Below are 24,803 nucleotides of genomic sequence, written 5' to 3'. Positions count from 1 at the left end.
TTTTATGACAACAGTGTACCCACTACATGTGTGTAAGAGAATGCGCGCACTAGTGTGTATGCCCTTTGTAATGGGTGGCGTGCTTTAAACCAGCAGCAATTACGCGCGCGTGATACTCTTCCGAAGTTGCGACGCACCCACTATGTGTTCGTAAGAGAATACACGCAGAAATGTGTGTGCCTTTTGTAATGGGTGGCTGGCTTTGAACCACCAACTCGTTATGCAATTCACATGGTGTGATGCTCGATGGCAATATACGCTTGTACCCCGTTTTACTGCGATATTACATCTCGTATTGAGACACCTGTACACAGGACGCGTATGCTTGTGAAGCATTAAAGTTAATTTCAGTGCAATTCCAAGCAATGGAGTGGCTCTGTGGTAGAACACCTGCTTGTCACACAGATGGCTTGGGTTCGATTCTCACTCAAACCTAAGATTTTTTTTTATTATTTAGTTTATTTGCATCTTTCTCGATTTTTCGGTCACGGACAAGATGATGATTTTTTCCTCACAACCAACGACACCGACGCCAACACCGGAATTTCTGCGGAACGAGCTCTTTAACACTATTGCGTTAAAACATTTGTTATAATATGGATGCAGTTTCAATGGATAGCATAGAAAAATCACTAATGCACCATAATATGGCCGTTAGAGTCAATAGATCGTTATATATTAGATATTCATAGGTTGGTTATATCAGATCGTTATAAGATTTTTGCTCTTATGAAAACAGGAATGTGCTTTTTAGTTATTATTATTATTATTTACACAGTGAATATAGGTAACAGCAATGCGTAGCAATGCAAGTGCATCAACTAACCACAAGCAATACTTGTTAGTGGTGTCGACTGTACTGCTTTTTCTTAAACAGAGGTAGAATGCAAGGTAAAATTAAATAAAGTAATTACACAGGAAGTCCAGACAGTTTTCCACTGCATTCAATTATTTTATCCGCCAAGGATTCATGCAAGGCACTGGTATGCCTCAAGCATGCAGCAAGCAGCCTCACCAGCTATGCTCAGAGTGCTCCAACTTAGATGGCGGCAGCACCGCTTCCGAAAACTCGCGCATACGCAGATTACGTGGTGAGATCGATGTATTGACCATAAAATGTGGGCGTATAATTGAGGTTCCATCGTATTCTAAAGAATTATTTCCAACGCACTCTGAAAGCCAGATAATCAAACAAATGAAATGTGACCTTAAAGGCCAACTCCGGCGATTTTTTGGCCATGTCAAAGTAATGGTGCTTTTATGTTCCTGAGACGCTCCTGTTGTGGGCCCGATAGCAGAAATACTCGGCAAATTGGAGAATAATTTTAAATAAGCAAGAAAGCGCAACACCGAAACCGAAACCCAACCAAGTGTACTGTCTACGTATGACGTAGACGTTGTTACGAACGAACCGGAAGTCGTGCAAGGCATGCCGGTCACGTCGGCGCGGAGTATGAAAACTGTGACAGCCGGGACGACCAGCGAAGCGCCGGCCAAACCAACGCTGTCTGTCGCCTTGTGCACTGCAGACGCTCACTGTAGCGGCCGAAGCGCCGAAGTTAGCGGTGCCCTCGGCTGCGTCACTTCCGCCGCCTTCCCAATACTGATCTCACAGACGCAATGTTGCTAATAATAGTGGGAAGCCAGGAGGGCGTTTGCAGACAATCTTTAAAATTCATTTGCAAACAATCTGCGCATGTCTCAAGCCTGTAATTTGGCATAAATGACGGAAACGTGCAAAGGAACGTACCCAGCGAATTTCATTGAGATCCATCGACCTCGAAAAATCGCCGGAGCTGGCCTTTAAAAGAAGGAGCTGTTGACATGCACCATGAGTTTTCCTACAAGTTTGTCATAAATATGACAGTACTTTGAGACGTAATCAAAGATGAATAAAACGAGTGTGAAAAAACATGGAACAAGATGAAGAAAGCTACAGGACAGGCGCATACTAACAACATCATGCGTCTCACCCAACAGCCGATTCTTCGAAGTAATCCAAGAGCTGCGACTGACCTCTTTGCTGAGCTTGAAGCGGCGCACTTTGTCAATGCAGTAGAAGACCAGCTGCAGCAGTGGCTTCATTTCCTCCATGGTTTCGACCGACACTCGACCCATGCCAGGTACTGCCAAACATCATAGGACAAAACTCAGATGCGGCCTGGTGAACCAACAGCCATTTTACTAGGGTCGACAGCTTGTCTTATAACCGTAATGCAAAATTATGATGAAAATTATGGATGGCTTACTGCATGCTTTTCGGCGTTCTGAACTGATAAAGCAACTCGTTCATGAACTCTTTCATTGCTGCCAAAAATGTGGTCAAAATATTTTATCCGTGCTTACGTTTTATTCCAAATTGCATTAGCTACCAAATTTTCTGTCACACATAGAATGATTCCCGTACAGGTTTCAAAGGAAAGAAATTCAACAATATTCAAGGACTTTCAAGGCCCTGTCACATATTTTTCAAGGAATAAAGAAGGGCACCCAGAGAACTTATTTGCTACATATAATGTTTCAAATTTCTGACTAGTTTTACTGCCCTTAAACGTATATTCTAATTACAGCAAAGCTGTACATGGCTACATTTTGGCAGATTACGTTCATAGACAAAAGACACACAGAACAACAACGTTGTGCACCCCCCATCGATGCCTATTTCACAAGTGTCACGATACTCAGCGGTGGTACCAATGGTTGTGTCCCTTTGTCTCATTACATAGAGAGCGCTGTTATCAGCAGTTGCCCTTTGGAATGCCTCTGGGATGGATGGGAGGAAGGACAGCAGGAATGGAAAGAGCGCCAAGACACACAGATGCACGAAAACGCAGAATGTGCAGCCGCAGCTGCTGGCTTCCATATTCACAGTAGTGAGAGGGGCTCTGAATTTTTATACTGTAAAAATGTCTAGAGCGAATCACATCTAATGTAGTTTACAACACACAAGTGTTCAGAGAAGCTGCTCAGGCTTCCTCTGCTCAGCTGCTAAGCTACACTTCACTAGAGTGCACCAACTTCGTGTGCTGCTCGCTTCATGGGGAAAATATCAGCATATCTGCAAGAGTGAAGTCATAAGGAAAGAGAGAAGGCATGACCCGGCAGACCGATGCACCGGGAGGGACACTGCCCCAGCTTCATTCACAGTGCTTCTCTTTTCTGCACAGGTAATGCAAAACAGAGCCCGTGCACACTCGCGCCCGCATATCGCTTTTTAAACAAAAAAGTTGCCGGATGGATGTTAATCTATTACACTAAAAGCTTGTTAATTTGGATTTCATGGGACCAAAAAAGATGTCCGAATTAACCGAATGCCAAATTATCGAAAGTATTAAAGGGACACTAAAGTGAAACAATGAATCGCTTGAGATTGATAAATTGTACTCTGAGAACAAGTCTGTGATTAATTTCAACATCATAAGTTTATTACCAAAGGTGAAAATCAAGGTCAAAGTTCATTTTAAAATTTTGCGCCAATACCTCCACGTGTGATGTCACGGATTTCAATGTGTTTTTGTCGTATTTTGGCGACGTTGGCTCAACAAAATTTCCAAAAACTTGGTACGTTAAATCTATGGCCCCCTCAGAAAACAATGTACTTCATTTTTACCTGTTAAGACCTGCGTAGAACCTAGTAGACGCAGTCAAAATCTATGATGTCACGGTGTTTGGTGCGAAAATTTCAATGTGGTGTCGCCACCCGCATTTTCTGACATACGAAGCGTCTTCTCACAGCAAGCACAGGGATTTTTGAATTGTGAAAGCGTAATTTACTAATATGAAAAAATTTTTCTCCTCTTTAGTGTCCCTTTAAGAAAACAATAAGCAAATGTCTATAACATCAATGCACTCTCATTTTCTTGATGGATATGTAAATACAGCATTTGCTTTGCAAAAGACCACTGTAAAAGTTGCAATTTTCGTCATTCGTATCCTTCACAATGTGACCGTGGCTCAAGACCCCCGTTTCTTAATTAATTCGAAATGTGTTCTTTTATGTACCACCACCACCGCACACACGTGACAATAATTTTTTTATCGAAAAAATTGCTGCCAAGTGATCATTTGTCCACTGCGATGCAGCAAGGAAGTTTTATGCCAGCATGCGGATAAGCTCTTCATCTTCAACTGCTTCTACCATGTTTAAGTCTTGTGACACTGCGTGAGCATTGCCCCATGTCAAAATGAAGCTGAAAGCTGATCATCTGAAAATGCGGCCCTTGCATCACCTTGGCACACTCAGCCAAGACCTCGTTGACAGATAAAACTGCCAATGAATATAACCGCATCGCCAGTACTAAACGTACGCCAGACACTTGCAGGCAAGGCGATCAGCGCCAGACCACAGGAAACGTGGAAGCACCTCCAATGACGATGAGCCCATGCCAATACACCAGCTCTATGCAAGAAGCACCAATCTCGAAGGCCTCACTTTTGCTATCTGACATTACAGATCTCAGAGGTCATGCTTTTGCTCGCAGGGACTTGAAAACGTCATGGGTATTGTACGCCAAGTTCAGAGGTGCGATTATTACGCGAGTGTGATCACTGCGTGAGTAAGTATGGTAGATGATGTACCGATACTCATTCCTTGCTGTCTATGCCCTGTTCCAAGATATGTGTTATATACAGTCAACGTCCGATTTTTCGGACTCCATAGGGACTGCGAAATTGTCTGAAAAAATGAATTCATGCTTTTTTATTTCGTTCAAGCGGTCAAATCGCCACAACCATGTCCGAAATAGCTTTAATGCCTCTCAGTACACTTATGAGGCATTTTGGTGTGGGCCCAGGCTCTCGCAAATACATTCGGTACCTGCCGCAAACCCCGCTTAACTGCGTGCCAGCCGCCACTTACTTGCAAATTTCCGTCTCGTGATGAGCGCTGTAGATACCAGCAAAACGCGGAATAGATTACGGCTCTCTCGCATGGAGCGTTTGGAAACGATGATGCGGAACACAAAGACTGTCGCGAAAGAGCAGACGACTCGTCCGGCTTTCCCCGATACGTGTGCGCACGCAACACCGAATCTCTGCCGATACGCAATTTGCTGCCATGTGAAGCCAATCATTTCTGGTTGTGTAGCACATCACGAACAAGCTGATGCCGTCACTGTACTGTTGCTGTACCGTACGCACGCATTTGTCATGAAAGTGTTCGTGATGCCCACTCCGTTCCTGACCACACACGGGCGCAGCAATGGCGAGCTGATTCCATTAATGAAGGCAACGCGTCTGTGTGGCACACTTAGCGGTCACGCACAAAGAGGCAGCATGAATGGCGGCACGGAGCATTTGGGTTCTCCCCTATTAAATGCGTGCAGTAAGCATGCGACTACGCTAGAACTCATGCACTACCGAGCAATTAACTGAAGATGCTTATCGTAAGGTTTGCCAGCGATAAAGCCATGCTGGCACGTTTGCCACCTGCCGTCATCATGCCTCCGTGCATTTCCACTGCTTATCCGTCAAGACATCGCCGCACGGCAACGTGATAGCAGCCCCTCTGAATTTCTGGTCACCTTCACCCCATAACACTTGGGTATTGCGGTAAAGCTGGCTTTTTGACTCTGCTACTGTCGCAAACAGATCAACTCGCGAAAGCATTGGTTCGAACCTACGAGATGCTAGACGCAGCAGGGGTGGGGGCTTCAATTAACACCTTTCAGACCTGCAATTCGGGCAGAAAGTCCGAAAAATTGGACGCTGAAGAGTTTTAGCATCCGAAATTTCGGAGATTCTTATACATTGACGTCTATGGGGTTGGTGACGGTGCTGCGAAAGCGTCTGAATTTTCGAGCATGTCCGGAAAATCGGGCGTCCGAAAAATCTGCAGTTGACTGTACTGACGTGCATATCCATTCTATCGCGTATCACCCACGGAAACAGCAGTGTCCTTATCACGAGTTATCAGTCGTACTATGTAATAGACACTTGTTTATTGTTTTCTTGATAGTTTCGATAATTCAACATTCAGTTAATTCAGACATTTTTCCGGTCCCGTGAAATTCGAATTATTGAGCTTTTACTGTAATACAGTGAGCATATAACACTCCTTCCTTCTAAGATTAGTTATACAGTGTATAACTAATCTTAGAAGGAAGGAGTGTTATATACTCACATGCATATCCATTTTATCACACATCACTCACGCAAGCAGCAATGGCCTTAGCACGAGTTATCAGAGAAGGATTGCGCGTCAATAAACCTATGTTCATTGCCAAGTGGGTGTCCGACTGATTTACTACAATATGGTGCACCTTGTGTCACTGTTAGAGAAATGATGTGGGACAGTCTCCGGTTTGTGCCTGCCGGTAGTGTGGCCACTGTGCTTGAGTGCATATTCAATAGCCTTTAACAACAGCTGTGTAACTTGCAGACGCCTCCATGGAAAAATGGCATGAAGCAAGGTCAAAGCAAAGGATGTGATGGCGTCCTTTTCTTCTTCTTTTTTTTTTATTTGCAAAATGGCGAACATGGGGCATAGCCACTGCTGGCACCACTTGTTGTGATGATAAATTTGGGGTGTGATCATCATACAGCAAAAAAGAAAAATGCACGCAACATGTTCTTTGGAAGCTGTCCAAGTGAACCTAGGCATAACATTTCACTGTAGGTAGGAGCCCTAGTAGAGTGACTTGTTGGGCGATTTGGTTCATTCTTATGGTAGTTCGTCTCCCGTCTTCTCTCGTCGTGGTATTTGCGCTAATTCTACCATAAGTAGGAGTCCTCCTGGGAATGTTGCTTTTGGGTAGCATTGGCACGGCACCTGTCATCTCTCTAGCACTTGTCGGTGTTTCATCTTCTCTCTCACACTCTTGTGCGTGCCATGAGTGCGTTTCTTGGCATGCACACCCCGCAACTAGAACGCATGTTTGGCATTGAAATTTTGCAAAAGTTGAATTTTCCTGGTTTGTACAGTCCTCCCCGTCGGCTTGACATCTTGTTCTGCAGAGGGTTCCACTTCCATGAAATTCTGCAAAGCCTTCATAGGGAGTGTTATTTCCACACGCTTCTTTCGCACAACACACTCGCATATGTTAATATTTTTTGCAAGTATGGATGCGTAGTGTAGAGGTGAAGACCCTCGCCTTCCGAGTATAAGAGCCTGGATTCAAACTCCAGCACTGGAGTGTCTTCTTTACAGTGGTGATCATCTGGTGTGAAGACTGACGAATGGACAGTGTTCTTGTTGAGTCGGCATGGAAATTAAAAAAAAAAGAGGCAAAATTCGATGCGAAATGCAGGGGTGTGATCACCATGCGATCAATACAGTATACAATTCAATATTAAGACTTGGAAGGGCACATTACAAGAAAAATCAGAATATGCATGTGGTACAGAGGAAACAGAAAAATCTCCTGGAAGTCACTGACCATTAAATCCAAATAGGAGCACTTTCTTGACTTCGGGCAGCTTGGTGGGCTGGGTGTCCCTGCAAAGGATGAATTAGAATGGCAGTTATCTGGCTGGGCTTGGATGATTCACTGCAGTGTTACAGTGGTTTTATTATGTTTTAAAACACTGTTTATATTCGGACCAGAAAATAGAGCAAGAAAATAAAAGCTAAGGACTGAGAGGTAGCCGGTTGATTTGCCATAGTAATAAGAACTTACCACAGCGTGAAACAAGATCGCACGACTCAAAATGAGGACAAGCACAAAATTTGCCACCATTTTGATGATTAAGAGACAGCCCTAGATGGCAATGGCTGACTTTTCAGATAAGCATACCTCTTACTTTCAAGTATCATTATTCAGTAAAACCTCTTTAATTCGAACTCACATAATTCAAACTGACGGGTGATTCGAACTGGCCAATAGGGGATATTCAAAATGTACAGCGCCATCGGTCAACAATCCCATAAGCTCAATTCGGCATGTTTTGTTGGGAGCAAAACGAAACCAGTCGCATATCGCAGCCTTTCAGGTGCTAGCTATGGGTTCTTTTATCTTTGTTCTGCAATGACTTCCCAATGCTTCGTGGGTTATTCAGGCAACGAGGGAGCCCTGGCAATGCCAGGAACAAGGTAACACTATTTTTAATCGAATTTATCAGTTACCTGAACCAAGAAAAAGAATGCACCGACGCGAACTTGTTTCGTCAACAAGATCGGCACTGTGCTTTGGTTCGGAAATGATCGGCAGGCGCAAAAGCGCTCTTTTCAACCTCAGTTCTTATCTCTCCATGCAATGTAGTTGCTCGCCTGTAACATAAGCTAGATGCCCGACGTCACATACTGCGCGAGAGAGCATGATTAATATTTTTCGAATAATAAGCACCGATGAAAAAAACCTCAAAGCAATGAAACGTGGGAACAGAGAGGGGTAACGTTTGTTGCTTTAATCATCGAAGTAGGAAGATGCATACAGCCAAAGGCTTTACAGTACTATCGGCGCTATATTGATACGGATGAAGGCGTTCTTGCTTAAAGGGACACTAAAGGCAAATAACAATTTATGTCAGAGTGAAAGCTCAATGCATGACAACGTCTAAAACGGCAGTATTATCAACAGCAGTGCCCTACTTACCGAGAAATCAAGCTAAATGTATCACTTGATGAGCGCCACGAGTGGGACATTTTGGAAGTGATCCCGATGACGTGGGAGAGTCTGAATACAATTAATCACTCGTAATCAAACTAGCAGCTATAAAAAAGAACCTTCCGTGCATCAAAAGACGTAACAAAATGCTGTTTGTTCGTTTCCGTTTGATTCATGGAAAAAAGATCCTCTGTGGCGTTGCCATGGGGAACGGTGCGCGTGGTTCAAAGGTTCCGTTTTCGCCGAACTGCGCTTCGCCCGGCGCCCTGCTTCGCTCACACGGTCGCATCTCAAAGGTAGTTTCAGTATTGCGTACTGCCGCGTGTGTTTTGCACGCCTGTGAAAGTCACTCCAACAGAAAGTTCGACAAAATACCGCATGCATGTGATGTTACTGGATGCCCGAATGGTGCACGCCGCCAGTGCATGCCGCCACGCAGTAAAGGCGGGCAACATTGGGCACGGCAGCAGTGACGTGCAAAATACCGCTTTCAGGCGGGTGATTTGAAGTGCGCTAACGCAATGCGTACCACTAAAACGTGATTTTATTTCAAAATAAGCACTTCCTTGGCATCAAAGTAGCACTACGAGGTTTCTGGACCGCTATTTCAGCAATCAATGTCGACTTAATATTGGCCTTCAGTGTCCCTTTAACACTAGAGTGCCACTAAAGCGACAGAGTCGTCAATCCATTATCTTAATCATGACTTTCATGATGATATTGACTCATGAATATTGCTTAATATTTATATATCAGCTTGTATTTTAAGTAGGGGTGTGCGAATATTCGAAATTTCGAATATGTTTCGAATAGTGTTCGCTATTCAATTCGATTCACACTCGGATTTTACTTTTCGAACTTCCCAAAAACAAATTCAGTCAACGTCCGATTGAAAGTGACCCCTTCAAATTTTTGATATGCTTCACCTCATTACATTCTCGTATTGCGGCAAAGCTGCCTTTCAAGCTCCATTACGGTCGAACTTAGCCAAGAGACAGTCAACGTACAGGCTGTTTCACACTTAGGGGAAATCTCGGAGCGCGTGGCATCGTGATGTGGCCAGCGCTGGAACCACGCGCCGTCAGCAGCTCGCGCGTGCGCAGATGTACAACTCTACACCCTTGAAGCGTCTGCGCACGCGCGAGCTGCTGCCGATGCGCGATTGCAGTGCTAGTCGCACCGCGATGCCAGGCGCTCCGAGATTTCCCCTAAGTATGAAACAGCCTGTACAACTCTACACCCTTGAAGCGTCTGCACACGCACGAGCTGCTGCCGGCGCGCGAATGCAGCGCTAGTGGCATCGCGATGCCACGCGCTCCGAGATTTCCCCTAAGTGGGAAACAGCCTGTACAATTAAAAGTGGTCCCTAGATTTTCAATATTCTTCACCTCATCGCACCTCCGTATCGTGGCAAAGCTGCCTTTCAAGCTCCGTTACGGTCGAACTTAGCCATGATGATGACAAACTTTATTTATGTACAGGCAAAGCTCCTGTGGATTGCCTCGTAGGGACCTTGCTGATGGTCGGGGCCCTTAGTCCAGGGCTCCGCTGGCTCTTGCCATCCGCTCTGCTCTCTGAACGAGCCTGATCTGGTCGTCGAGGGCCGGGCTGGACAGCAGTGCCTCCCATTGCTCACATGAGGTGTTCATGTTGTGGTGTTCGAGGTCGTGTAGTGTGCACTCCCATGTAATGTGGTACAGGGTTGGTGTGGCCCCGCACCATGGGCATTCATCCGTGTAAAATGGGGGTGCATGCGGTGTAGTGTGTGTAGGTTTTTGTAGGTTCCGGTTTGGAGTCTACGCCATGCAGTGGCCTCCTTCGTCGCAAGCTTTTGATGAGGTGGTGGATACCGTAGGCGTCGCCCTCTGTGGTAATTCAGTATTGTGGCATACTGGAGGTCAACTGGCTCCGGGTCCGCTGCAGTCGACGTAAGGAGCGCTCGGTTGTGTACGAAGCCTCGAGCTGCCCGGTCAGCGTGCAGGTTACCCGTGATGCCAGAGTGGCCTGGTATCCATATGACGGTCTGTATGTAGGAGTCGTCCTTGCCTTCCCTTGGTATTTGTGCAAGGACATGTGCCGCAGGCACACCAATTCTGCCCTGCAGGAAGTTCCTGCAGGCCTGCTGGGAGTCTGTGAGTATTGTCAGCGGCTTGTTTGCATGCAGGCCTTCGCGGATGGCAAGTGCGATGGCCAGCTCTTCGGCTTCTGTGATCTTGCAAGGGCGGACAGATGCTCCAGAGGTTATGTGGCCTCGGCGGTCGCATACCACTGCCACTGCTCCTTTAGTCGTCGTCCCATACATGGCAGCGTCCGTGAAACGGGCTGTAGTTTGGAATCTATAGGTTTTCTGGAAGTATTGGGCCCTTGCTCTCCTTCTGCCGCTGTGCAGGTTGGGGTCCATGTTGCGTGGAATTGGGGCAACGTGATAGCCCTCCCGGACATGACGAGGTATCTCGCAGGTTTCCTGGGCTCTCGTTGTCGAGGCTTGGAATCCTAGGGTTTTTAGGACCTGTTGGCCCGTGCGAGTACGCTCAAGTCTCTGTTGTTGTGAGACGTGAAGTGCTTCAACAAGTTCGTTGAGGGTGTTATGAAGCCCCAGTGCCATCAATTTCTCAGTAGATGTACTGGTCGGCAGACGGAGAGCAGTCTTGAATGCCATTCTCAAGAGGGTGTCGGCCCGTCTGGTCTCAGATTGTGTGAGATTATAATAAAAGGTAGGCTATATGTTATGCGGCTTACCACCAGGCTTCGAACAAGTCGAAGGGTGTCTCCTTCCTTCATCCCTCTTTTCTTAGATGTCACCCGAGATATCATGCGTGATATAGCCTTGACGCTGGTTTGGAGGAGCATAAGGGTGTGGGTGGCTCGTTGGTTACTCTGCAGCCACATGCCCAGGATCCTGATCAATGGTTTCTCTGGTATGAGGTTTCCATTGAGGTATACCTCAAGTTTTTGTGATGGGTCTGTGGAAGCTGCGTGGTTAAGTCTGCTTCTCCATACACGTAAGATTTCAGATTTCTCTGGGGAGCACTGTAGACCACGCTGGCTGACATATTCTTGGATGATGTGAGCTGCAGTTTGCAGGCGCTCTTCCTTTTCAGCGAGTGATCCTTTTGTGGTCCAGAGTGTCATGTCGTCTGCATAGAAGGCGTGTCGGAGCCCTTCTACCTCCTGCAGTTTTCTGGCAAGGCCGACCATGGCTACGTTGAAGAGCGTGGGTGATATTACTGCTCCTTGCGGCGTGCCCTTGTTGGGAGGTTGGTATGCAGGAGTCTGGAGCTCTCCAATCTTCAACTCCGCTGTGCGTTGGCTTAAGAAGCTCTGAATGTACTTGTATGTTCTTTCACCACAGTTGGTGTTTGCGAGCCCCTCCAGTATTCCTTGGTGGCTGATGTTGTCGAAAGCCCCTTTAATGTCGATGGCTAAGAGGACGTGTTCACCGTTGCGGGGAACGTTGCTGAGAACCTCTTCCTTGAGTTGTAGTAGTACGTCCTGCGACGACAGGCCAGCACGGAAACCGAACATGGTGTCGGGCAGGTGCTTATTATCTTCCAAGTGCTTCTGCAGTCTTGTGTTTATGATTCTTTCGTACACCTTGCCGAGGCAGGATGTCAGCGAAATGGGTCTGAGGTTTTCGATTGCCAACTTCTTGCCTGGTTTGGGGATCATCATTATTCTTGCGTGTTTCCACATCGCTGGCACCGTGCCTTGTTCCCAGTGTTGGTTGATGAAGGCTGTGAGTGCAGAGATGGACTTGTCGCTGAGATTTCTTATCATGGCGTTTGTGATGCGGTCTGTGCCCGCCGCCGTGTTACGGGTAGTAGCTGCGATAGCTGCTCTCATTTCATTTTCAGTTATAGCTTCATCCATTGTTGGGTTCGGTTGTCCCACGTATGATGTTGTGCATGGCTCTGAGGGAGCAGGATCTCCATAGCATTTGGCCTTGATGGCGTCGACGAGGTCTTGTTGGCTGCCTGGGTAGGTGTGTAGTAAGCGCTCCAGGGCCTTGTGTCCCTCTCCTTTGGTCTTGGTGGGGTCAAGGATGGCTTTGAGGATGTGCCATGTCTTGGCTGTACTCAGGGTGCCGTCCAGGGAGTCACAGAATTTATACCAGTTCGCCGACGCGAGTTGCATGGCGTATTCTTCCGCTTCCGCTGTTATTTTCGCTATGCGTGTCCTCAGTTTCCTATTGTTCTTCTGCTTTTTCCAGCGGCGGGTAAGCCCTTGTCTGGCGTCCCACAGATGTAGTAAATGGGAATCCACCTCCGGGATTTCTGTTGTTCTGACTATTTCTTTTGTGTGGTGTTCTTTTTGTCGACAAAGTTTGTTGCACCAGTCTTCCAAGTTTGTGATTGTCTCTTCATCCTGTTCTTGGGCTTCCCTCATTTTTTGCCAGTCAGTTAATTTGGCTGTGCCAATATCCCTGCGTAGGCGTCCGGTCTGTAGTGTTATGTTCAGTATGTAGTGATCACCTCCCAAGTTTTCGAGTGTGTTGTGCCATTCGGCTCGTGTGGTTTGTGTGATGAAAGTGAGGTCGGGTGTTGTGTCACGTGTTACACTGTTTCCCTCCCTTGTCGGTGTGCTTGGGTCTGTGATGAGCATGAGTTGACACAATTCCATCGTTGTCTCTAGCTGGAGGCCTTTCCAGTCACGCCTCTGGTATCCCCATAGCATGTTCTGCGCGTTGAAGTCGCCCATAATGACTAGTGGGTTTTCTTTGGCGAGGCAAAGGGTGTCTTGGAAGAGTTTGGCAATGGTAGCCCGCCTTTGACGTGGGGGGCTATAGATGTTTAAAATGAAAGCACTTTGTTTCTGGTTGCCTTTGTAGACGAGTTCGAGGAGTACATGCAGTACGTCTATGTTGTCGTCCAGTTTATGTTGTATAGTTGTGATGTTTTTATCCACGAGCGTGGCTACCTTCCACATGTCATCTTGACTCGAGTGATATGCTTCATATCCCTGAAGTGTTGGTCGGGTACCGATCTCTTGTAGGGCGACGACCCCTGGTGGCCTTGAAGATTGAGCGATCAGTTGTGTCAGCAGCCCTTTTTTCCTTCGGTACCCGCGGCAGTTCCATTGCCAGAGTTCTAAGTTTTCTTTGGCTTGCTTGCGTGGTCTAGGCATGTTTAGACGTGGTTGCTTTTGTTTGAGTCTGGGGTATGTGGTTTGATCCTGTCGTAGAGGTTATCTTGTGGAGGTTCTGTCGTAGTCTATTGCGTAGTTCCGTGTGGTGAATCTTGTCTTTGGCCGTGCTGTCTTTAGGTGCTTCTGTTTCTGCAACTGCTGCCTGTGCGCCGTTAAGTGCAGTCTTTGTCAGCTGTCCCAGCTGAGTGCGAATGTCGTCCATGAAGGCTTGCATCTGGGTGCGGATGGCCTCGAATTGGTGCTGCAGGTCAGTGATGGCTTGGTGTGGCACTGTTTCCTGTGGTTTCTGTGTGAGTTGTGTCACTAGTTCTTTGAGGTGTCTGTTTTCTTGTGTGAGTGTTTGTACCTGTGTTTTTATGCTCGCGAGTTCCTGTTCGAATTTTGCGGATGGTGGAGGCTGTTGGTTTTGGTGCGAGTGGGAAGCTGCTGCTGTCCGGCTTACCCTGTCTTTGTTGGCGTCGGTTGCCGTGGTGGAGGCTTCCCTATTCTGTTGGTGCTGCGAGAACCCATTGTCATCGGGTGCTGCGGTGGCTGCTGCCTGCCTCTGGTGCTGGGGCATCGACCGCGATCGTCGTTTGGGTGACTGGGGTTGAGGCCTGGGTTGGAGGCGTGAGCGGGACTTAGATCTCGAACTGGAAGCTGGCGGAGACCTGTGGGCACTTGGCGGCTCGGTGATGGCACGTGGCGGAGATCGGTGGGCACTTGGCGGCTCGGTGGTGGCAGGTTTTGGCCAGGTCTGAATGCGCTTTAGTTTATTTTCACACTCTTTTGCGGCTGTGAGATGGGGCCCTCCACACAGGGCGCACTTCGGAACGCAGGTGTGACCAGCTTCTGGGTTTGGAAGGTTGCAAACGTCGCATGCTTGAGCCGTTGGGTTGGGGCATACGTCTGGTCGGTGTCCGGGGGTTCGGCAGATGGGGCAGAACTGCCTTGTCGGCTGGTAGCATCGGCAGGGCATCTCCCCTCCATAGAAGTAGACCAATTGAGGCAGTTGGGGGCCCTCAAAGTGGAGCAGTGCCGTCTGCGATTGTCCGAGCATGCGGGCTCGCACGATGCGATCTCCATGTGTGCGTACCCGAAGATTTGCTAGAAGCTCTTCTTCGCTGGTGCCCGCGTCGATGCCGTGCACGACACCTTTACACAGGTCCTTCGGTGTTGACAGATATACCTTCACAGGGTGTGGCCGTTCCTGGAAGGTGAGGCTCGTAATTTTCACGAGTGTAGCCGCCGTAGCTTCGTGAGGGGTGCTCACGATAATGATGTTCGACCCGCGTCTCAGGCGGATGATGAAGTCTTCCCCCTTGCATGCTGACGCCCGTCCAGTGGCTTGGCCACCTGATAGGAACGCAGTTCTCGAACGATCAGCCCTAGGCTCGGGCGAATTATGACCTTCAGGTCAGCGCGCGGGAGCGGTGGCGCGCGTTGGTGGGGCCTACTCCGTGCGTCTGCGTTGTCGGGAACTTCGGCGTGCTCGCACGGCTCACCAGTGTCTGGCGTCCGGGTTAGGGCTAGCGCTGCCAGCGTGGTTTTCGATGTAGAAGTGCGCTCGCCCGGTTCCCGTTCGCCAGAGATTTGTTGTTTTCGCAGGCGGCGTCGCCGATGAAGGGAGACGACCGTTTGCCATTGATATTCTTGATGCATGAGCTGTTCCGGGAGTACGAGAGACGGCTCCGGCGAGGCCTCGTCCATTGGGGCATCGTCTTGTCTTGGGCGCATCTTCCATATTTTCTGTGGTGTTTGGTAGAAGGGCGACGTTGTCCGGGTTTCGGGTGATCGCAGCGACCAGGGTTGGGTTGCCTCCGCGGCTCACGAACGACGCATCAGCCGCCTGTGGGTCTCCGGCGCCCCGGCGTTTGGTGTAGGCCTAACCTTCCCGTCGGCAGCGCCCAGCGGGTTGGGGCTCTCGTTGCTCGTAAAACTTCGACTCGCCAAAAATTTTGGTTCGAATGAGTCGCCTGAACGTTTACGATGGCGCTCCACTCATCTCAGTGGCCTCCGGGAATTTCAACTGCTTGGGAAGTTCAATAGTCGCGGAGACGACGCGACGAACACAGCACCTCCGCCGCCATCTTATATGGACCCCTCGAACTTAGCCAAGGCACAGTTAACGTCCGATTGGAAGTGGTCCCTAGAATTTCAATATGCTTCACCTCGTCACACCACCGTATTGCGGCAAAGCTGCCGTTCAAGCTACGCTACGGTCGCAAATGTATAAACTCAAGAAAAGGCTGGTTCCAACATGGAGATGAAAGATGCGGCAGAGGTGGGGGCTCAATTAATCCTGTTTTGGACCTGAAATTTGGGCAGGAAGTCCGAAAAATCGGACGCCGAAGCTTTTTAGCATCCGAAATTTCAGATGTTCTTTTATATTGACGTCTACGAGGCAGGTTTGGAACTCGGGACTTGAAGGGAGCACACCCTTGTCCACCACATCAGTTGGGTTTCCACAGAAGTTGAAAGAGGAGGAGAAGCTGAGGAAATGGCATCTTTGCCTATCCCGTGTAAAGTGTTGTCGGCAACACTTTGGTTGCACCAAACCATGTACATAAATACAATTCGGCCTCTATATTGCCTCATTCTTTATAAGACAACTATGAAACACCACCCCGCCAGCGCTTCATCAACCTGGCGAAAAGAAACACTTTCATGTTGCTATCTCATAAGAATATGCTTAGGAATCCTCTCCAACTGTTTTTTTCTGCAATTTCGCTTCGAGGTATTCGAGAAACGTTCTAGAAATATTCGAGAAATATTTCAAAAATATGCGATTCGCACTTGCACTTCAACATTCGAATTTGCTTCGCACCCAAAATTTTGCTATTCGCACAGCTCTAATTTTAAGCTGTTTACAAAGTGCCACCTTGAGTACTGTAGTCGCTCCTGTAATTCCCCCCCCCCCCCCCCCCCCCCCCAAGCTGCTGTTAGAAAATATTCCTAGGCTGTAGTTGCTGCCATATATGAGCTTGCCTCAGCTTACAGAATTGTGGTACAGTCAACTGCCGATTTTTCGAACGCGTGATTTCCCAGACATACTCGAAAATTAGGACGCTTTTGCGGCACCGTCACCAGCCCCATAGACGTCAATGTATTAAAACGTCCGAAAGTTCAGATGCTGAAACTATTCCACGTCCGACTTTTCTGACTTTCTGCCCAAATTGCAGGTCCGAAAGGCATTATTTGAAGCTCCAACCTCTGCCGCGTCTATCATCTCGTAAGTTCGAACCAGCACTATCGCGAGTCGATCTGTTTGCGACAGTAGCAGAGTCGGAAAGTCAGCTTTGCCGCAATGCCAAAGCGTTATGGGGTGAAGCAGACCAGAAATTCAAAGGGGCCACTATCACGGCGCCGTGCGGCGATGTCTTTACGGATAAGCAGCGGAAATGCAAGGAGGCGTGATGGCGGCAGGCGGCAAACCAGTGTTGGGAAAACGCGCCAGTACGGCTTAATCGCTGACAACCCTTACGATAAGCAACTTCAGTTAACTGCTCGGTAGTGCATGTGGCCTAGCGCAGTTGCATGCGTACCGCACACATTGAATAGGCGAGAACCCAAACGCGCTGTGCCGCCATTCCTGCTGCCTCTTGGTGCGAGACCGCTAAGTGCGCCGCACAGACAGTTGCCTTGACGGACGAAACAAGCTCACCATTGCCATGCCCGTGTGCGGTCAGGCACAAGGTGTGCATCACGAACCCTTTCATGATAAATGCGTGCGTATGATACAGCAACAGTACAGTGACGGCGTCAGCTTAGTTGGCAATGTGCTGCACACAACTAGAAACGATCGGCTTCACACGGCGGCAAATGCTGCGTATCGATGGAGATTCGTCGACGCGTATGCGCATCGTATACATGCGCACACGCATCGGGGAAAGCCAGACGAATCGTGCGCTCTTCCGCCACAGTCTTTGTGTTACGCGTCATCGTTTCCAAGCGCTCCATGCGAGAGCCGTAATCTATTCTGCGCTTTGCTGGTATCAGCGGTGCTCATCACTAGATGCAAAAGTGCCGGTTGGCACGTATGTAGTAAGCGGGGTTCGCGGCAGGTACCGAATGTATTTGCGAGAGCCTGGGCGCGCAGCAAAATGCCTGATAATTGTACTGGGAGGCATTAAAGCTATTTCGGACGTGACTGTGGCAATTCGACCGCTTGAGCGGAATAAAAAAGCATGAATTTGTTTTTTCGGACTGCCCGATTTGTCGGACGATTTCGCGGTCCCTAGGAAGTCCGAAAAATCGGACGTTGATTGTACTTTATTTTGTTGGTTAAAAGTAATAGCGAATTTCCTTTGTGAAAGCTAGTGAACGTTAATCTTAAATAAAAAGTTGTGGAATTCTTGGGCCGTTTTGAAAATGGAAACATTATCATTCCAGGGCTGCTTTAAAAATAGTTGCCTTGCTATTCAAAAACTAATCAAATAGTATTCAATTGGATTCTGAAATTCACTATTCGCACACCCGTAATATAAACCACCCCTGTTAAGGTAGTTTCACTGCGGTGAAGGGGTGCTATACCATGAATACACTTATCCAGGGGAAATCCGTACTGACGCGAAGCCCCACTTCAAGGTTAAATGAACAAATACCCTCACATATATTCATCATTTTTTTAAGTTTAGAAGCTCGTTACACCGACTTTATATGTTCCAAGCATAGTAAATTTTAAAACGTAACGTATTTTACAGGTTATCACTTGCATTCTACTGAAAGTCAAATCCTGCTACTATTCAAAGTTGCTTCTACTTCCCTTTGAACAAAAAAAAATGACATTTGCATATGCCTTGTTTTAATTTAAAAATAATGTGCAGTTTAGTTGGGTTGTGACAAATATGCTCGTTTTTTTTTTAATAATATGTGATATATACGATACGAATTCGACTCGAAATTATTCGACTAAATCCCTAAATGCTTTGAATTTAAAATTTCCTATTCACACAAGACTACATTTAACCCAGTAATGACCGTAAAGAGGACATGAGGACAACATATATTGTACTTTGCGGTGAAAAGTGCTGCCAACGAGGAGCGATGATAAATGTCAAATAAAAGTTTCATCCTGTGACGACAAGTTAGCTGGTTTCATCCTTTTCTTACTGCGAGTATCGAAGATATGCTATCCTCCTTGCTAACATATAAGTGGGCGTTCAATTTCTCCGTAGTTAAGCCACTGCAATGACATTCTGGAGTTATTTTTCGCTTTGGGCGAGTTAAAATAGGGTGCAATACCACCAAATGAATCAGCAGCATCTTTTGTTGTATTTCCTGCCTTTTGCCTAATGTGACCCACCAGCCAATTTCATAGCTCTCTTCAGGGTCGTCAAATTAATGGAAGTCAACCGTGTAAGAGCCACCACCTCTTTGCATCAGGCAATGACAGACCATGACGTAGGACTCTGCAACAAAGAGTAGCACAGCATGTGGCCTGCATGTACCACAACTCACTCCTGCAGCCGAGGCCCTGAATACTGGTCCGACATGTGGATGTAATCGATGCTCTCCTCGTAGCGCTTGATCACTGACAGCACCTGCACATGACAGCACACATGGTTGCCCTAATCATATGATTAAAGAGAGACAGAAAGCAAACATTAAAACTACCTTACATGCCTACCATGGTGAAACAGCCTATAGAGTAAAAGCTCGTTAATTCGGAAAATCGGTTAATTCGGACACGTCATCTGGTCCCTGTAAATATACGCATCGCTCTATGAGACTGAGCGCTCGTTATTTCGGACAGATTTGACCGCAAATCGAATAATTCGGCGACTTTCGGGCCACTGGCGAGGCTCGAAAACGAAAAAAGAACAATTCGAAACAAAAGTGAAGCTCAAACGCAGCATCGCCATGGACATCAATTATCGACTTGGCTTGACTTGAGACTGGTCGAACGGCTTTTCTTCGCGTGTGGTTTGGCCATAGAGTTTCCTAAATTTAACTAGAGGGGACTCTGGTGCTGCGATCGTTCAGCCACCATGGGAATGATGGTTAGTACACGGATTTGCCTAGTCTTCGTGCTTGCGGGCTTCGAACGCACTTGTGGCTTTGTTTATTGCTGTGTTTTGGTTTTCTTTCCGATAAAAGAATTGATCGTTATAAACTTCCTGACCAGATTTGAATTGGTGAGCCTAAAAGGGTTAAAGTAGTGAAGTGGGACTGCTGACTTTTGCTGAACTTCGTCTTGTGACAAAACGGACACAGGCAACGCGGAGCCAAACGGAGCCGAAAGAATGAAGTTTAGAGAAATCCGTGTACTACCCATCATTCCCATGCTGGCTGAAGCGCCATGCGTTGCAGCTCCCAAGACACTAGTGACAGAGTTCCCTCTAGTAAGTATTGCAGGAAACTATAAGTTTGCCGGTGCCATTTTGTTGCTTTTTTCCCGTTCGTGTGCTGCATCGTTGAACACCGTTTTATCGAGGAATGATTCAGTACGGCTCCTTTAGCTTGATCATTGCTGGTGCTTTTGTGCTGAGTTCGAGGCGGCCCAAGTTCGAGGCCAAGGACTTCACCACCGCGGCGGAAGCAGCGGAGGCCCTCGTCCTTGAAGAATTTTGTTTTGGCACTGCAGACAGCATGCAAGCTGTTGAGCACTTTGAAGAGCTCAGAAAAATTGTGTCTGCGCGAGTTTCTGCTCGAAAACAGACAAGCATCCGCGATTACTTTGTAAAGTAAAGGTATGTTCAAAAAACTAGCATTTGTGTTTATTTCGACCATTCGATAATTCGGACATTTTTCCCGGTCCATAGAAATCCGAATGAATGAGCTTTTACTGTACACAAGAAGTTTCGAATATTCGAAGTAACTCAAATACATATTCGATCTTTTTCAAATATTCAGCCGTATACAGTCAACGTCCGATTTCTCGGACACCCTAGGGAACGTGAAATTGTCCGAATAATCGGGCAGTCTGAAAAAACGAATTCATGTTTTTTTATTCTGCTAAAGCGGTCAAATCACCACAGCCACTTCAGAAATAGCTTTAATGCCTCCCAGTACATTTATCAGGCATTTTGGTGCGTGCCCAGGCTCTCGCAAATACATTTGGCACCTGCCGCGAACCCCGCTTAAGGGGAGATGCGGGTCGAAAAATAGCGATTTTTTCGCAAATTTTCACTTTTGAGATATTGCTTCTAAAATTATTTTTGGTCATTCAACTCTCATTTGCCCAAATATCAAGGCTAAATTCGAACGAGAAATCGGTGAAAAATCGATCTGCTTCAACCAAGGCAGCTCTCTAAATCACAAACTCGCGCATACAACGGCTATTTTGGAAAACCCACCTCTCGGGAACTCGACGTCGGCCGCCATTGCGGTTTGTTCGGTGACGTAGATCAAGCCTTCTCCTAGTGTACAAGCGTCCCCCCAGTTTCGTATTTTGGCAGGAAAATAAAAAAAACAGCGGTTTCGAAGTCGGTTTTCAGCCAAGTTGCAGCCGCTCCGGGGTCACGTGGTACGCCACCGAGGCCGCCATTGGCTACATCTGATCGGCCCCGCTGGCGGCGCGCTTGCGACGATCAGCGCTTGCCGTGCGTTTTTGTGTTTTTCGTAGTCCGCAATGGATCACTCGAAGAAACGTGACTTTCGAGCTCGGAAATTTGGAAGCAAGAACCAGTACCGAGGACGTCGTCGTAGGCCGAAGCTCAAAGCAACCGTAGAAGAATGCGAGTCACCGGCCGCTAGGCCTAATCAAGACAGCGTGGATACGGGGGCTTGCGGGAACTTCGACGAGATCGACGCCGCGATCAAGTTCGTCAGCGCATCCGAAAGAAAGATAGGACAGTTCGAAAATGAGAGGACGATGAGTGGTGGTGGGTCTGTGAGTGGTGTAATCTGCGACATCGGTGCTCTGACAGCGATGGTAAGCGGTGCCGTTTGTCCAACGTGCCGCACTACTGGACTCGTCGTCCGCGACGCCGCAAGCAAACGCAAGGGCCTCTCTGCGTTTCTCGAGGTACTGCGATAACAGTGAATGCCCAGCGTCAGTGCTTTCCGCCGCGCATAGTTCACGGCGTGTTGTGCCAGAAGGACATCCCATCGGTGCCAGTGAAGACCGGAGCTATCGAAGCGGCAGCTCGCGTGACAGCTTCGCCGTGAATGTGAAAGTAGTGGTGGCCGCGCGTGCGATAGGCATCGGACATGAACAGCTATCGCGTTTTTGCGCTATTCTTGGCCTGCCAACACCTATGCATCACAAGACTTTTATTGCAATTGGCAAAAAAGTTCATGCCGCAGCTGTCGAAGCTGTGCAAGAAAATCTTGCGAAGGCAAGAATCAAAACAAAAGAGATGATGGATGGAGGTGATGTTGCTGTCATGTATGATGGAACTTGGCAAAAGAGAGGGCACAAGAGCCACAATGGAATAGGCACTGCCGTGTCTGTGGACACTGGTTTGTGCCTAGATTATGAGGTGCTCTCAAACTACTGCCTTGCCTGTAGCCGGCACCAGGACTTGGGTGCTGAGGAGGAAGTATGGCAGGCGTTTCACAGTCCCGTATGTGAAAAAAATACTGAATGCTCCTCTCATGCTATGGAGACTGAGGCAGCTTTGCGTATATGGGGTAGGATGCCCTCATATGAAACACCATTGCGCTTCACCAAGTTCCTCAGTGATGGGGATAGTAAAGCATACACCGCTGTTGCTGAGGCCAAGGTGTATGGTGAAGCAGTTGTGGACAAGGAGGAGTGCACAAACCATGTGGCCAAGCGTCTAGGCACTGCACTTAGAAAGCTACCAACACGACTTCCACGAGGAGAAAAATTGAAGGATGGCACCATTCAGAAGCTTCAAAACTATTATCGCATTGCCATAACGACAAACAGGGGTGATCTTCTGAAGATGCATCGTGCCATCTGGGCGTCTTACTTCCACTCATCCTCCAGCAACAGTGCAGGCAGCCACAAATACCGTATTTACTCGATTCTACCGCGCCCTCGATTGTAACGCGCACCCGTTTTCCGCGACCAAAAAAAAAAGTAATACGTCGATTGTAACGCGCACCCATTTTTCGTGAGAGAAAAGAAGAAAAAAAGTCCGTAGGAGTCAAACTTCGCACATTCAGAAGAACAAGTATTTGGGTTTTAAAGAACTGAAGTTTCAAAAAAAAAAAAAAAAACACAAAGTCAAAAAGCGGGCCTTGCCGCTAAAACTGTCACCACTACGGTGGCGATACGAGTCGCGTAATGGATCAGTCCACGTCGCTGTCGGACAACTCCTTGTCGCTGTCAACACTCTTCGATTTCGGGAGACCGGCCCTGCTTTGGTCCACTGAAACCTTTTCGTGAAGCTTTGCTGCAAAAAATCTTCTGCTTCTGTTTGCGCCAGTCTCGCACGCACGTTTCGGGAACTCCGAACTATATCTGAACGACCGCGATGCGGCCCGATTTCCGTCCGTCTCTCTGCACATGTAATAACTATTCTTTTAAATGCGGCATCGTGGTACACTCGTCGAGTATTTGGAGTCGGCACTTCCATGCCGTCGATGCGAACGCAGAACGGGATGACAATCTCCTCGGCACACGTACGAACTGGCAGAAATGGCCAAGGCGCGTAGGAGGCGGCCATTTTGAAATGTCGATGGCAATACGATAACCGAGTTTTTTTTTTGTTTTTTCTTCGGTACTCGATTCTAACGCGCATGCAATTTTTGGACTCGTTTTTCCGGAAAAAAGGTGCGCGTTAGATTCGAGTAAATACGGTACTGTCCAGAAGGGGTGAGCCCCTGGTGCAAGCATAGGCGAGCCGAAGCCCTTGGAGAGCCTACACCAGACCACACGCCAATCTTGACTAAGGCACAGGGAATGGCTGTTCTTCCTATTTACAAGCGCCTCACAGAGGAAAAGTTGCTCGTTCGCTGTCTGCAAGGAAAAACACAAAATGCTGCAGAATCCTTGAACAGCAAGATCTGGCTTTTGTGTCCGAAGACAAAGTTTGCCTCCCGGACAACAGTGGAAACTGCAGCTGCAATGGCCGTGCTGTGGTTCAACAAAGGTCACTCAAGCTTTGAACAGGTCCTGCAAGAACTTGGTGTACTGCCACCTAATGAACTGATCACCCTCGGCCAATCCCGTGACCAGAGAAGGATCCAAAGAATGTCTTCATGTGAGACAGCTGAGGCAAGGGCTCATCGTCGCAACATGGCAAAGAGAGCGCGCCTTGATGACTCCATTCTCAAGCGGCAAGAAGGAAGAACATATGGAGCTGGACGTTTTTAAGTGCTCTGGCTGTTTAAAGGATGAATTGTTCTATGCTCTCAAAAAGTTTCATGCAAATCGCACTGTATATTGAAGAATACATGTATTTATAACTTTCAAATGCGTTTTTCTCAATTTCCATTTTGAGGCAATTTTCGCATGTTGTGCACAAACTTTCATGCACTTAAAATAGTCCTATCTTAATGAAATTTTGCACAAAGCTTTATCAGCCACTCTAGAATACAGATATCTATATAAAGTTGCAATATATGTAACAGATCTTTTGTTTCATTACTTGATATGCTGATAGGGGAGCTGTTAAGTATACGTTTGGCCCTCTTGATTTTTTAAAAAAAAGGCAGCAAGTAAATCTCTCATTTGAGGTACTTTTCAGTATTGTACTGCTCATTTGCAGCAAAATGAGCCATATTGGGATTCTGTGCGAAAATTTTTAATAACCTTAAAAGTGTGCACAAAAAACCCTATATTTTCTTATCAAAGTTGTAGTAACTCTGGAACTACTATAGCTATCAGAAAAATAATTACAGTTTTGAAATCAGCAATGCAAGCTCTACTAATATCTAAAATTTCAAAGATCTAGGTCAAGAAAAAAAAAATACCTTTTTCGAGTAGCATCTCCCCTTAACTATGTGCCAACCTCCACTTGCAAATTTGCGTCTCGTGATGAGTGCCGCTGATACCAGCAAAGCGTGGAATAGATTACGGCTCTCTCGCATGGAGCGTTTGGAAATGATGACGCTGAACACAGAAAGACTGTGGCGAACGAGCAGACGACTCGTCTGGCTTTCCCCGGTGCGTGTGCGCACTAAACGCACGCACACACATTGCCAAATCTCCGCCGATACGCAGCATTTGCTGCCATGTGAAGCCGATCATTTCTACTTGTGTGCAGCACATCGCCAACT

At 47.4% G+C, this 24,803-nt stretch overlaps 2 protein-coding genes across 2 annotated transcripts in view; one reads left to right on the top strand and one right to left on the bottom strand.

The window, feature by feature from the left end:
- The window catches only part of LOC119386530 (PAT complex subunit CCDC47-like), a gene marked incomplete at its 3' end in the record, with an annotated part of 47,703 nt that overhangs the window by 1,018 nt on the left and 21,882 nt on the right, over positions 1–24,803 (bottom strand). The window contains 3 exon segments of the mRNA XM_037653799.2: positions 2,017–2,126; positions 7,377–7,435; positions 19,128–19,210. Coding sequence (XP_037509727.1) covers positions 2,017–2,126; positions 7,377–7,435; positions 19,128–19,210 — 252 coding nt within the window.
- Positions 21,645–23,905, top strand: LOC125757584 (uncharacterized). The gene is made up of 2 exons (XM_049413164.1): positions 21,645–22,585; positions 23,380–23,905. The coding sequence occupies exons 1-2, from the start codon at positions 21,869–21,871 to the stop codon at positions 23,896–23,898; spliced, it is 1,236 nt and encodes a 411-aa protein (XP_049269121.1). The 5' UTR covers positions 21,645–21,868; the 3' UTR covers positions 23,899–23,905.

The sequence above is a fragment of the Rhipicephalus sanguineus genome, chromosome 3 (assembly GCF_013339695.2).
Source record: "Rhipicephalus sanguineus isolate Rsan-2018 chromosome 3, BIME_Rsan_1.4, whole genome shotgun sequence".
Lineage (NCBI taxonomy): Eukaryota > Metazoa > Arthropoda > Arachnida > Ixodida > Ixodidae > Rhipicephalus > Rhipicephalus sanguineus.
Note: the sequence above shows the minus strand (reverse complement) of the source record. Positions and strands in the feature narration are given on the sequence as shown.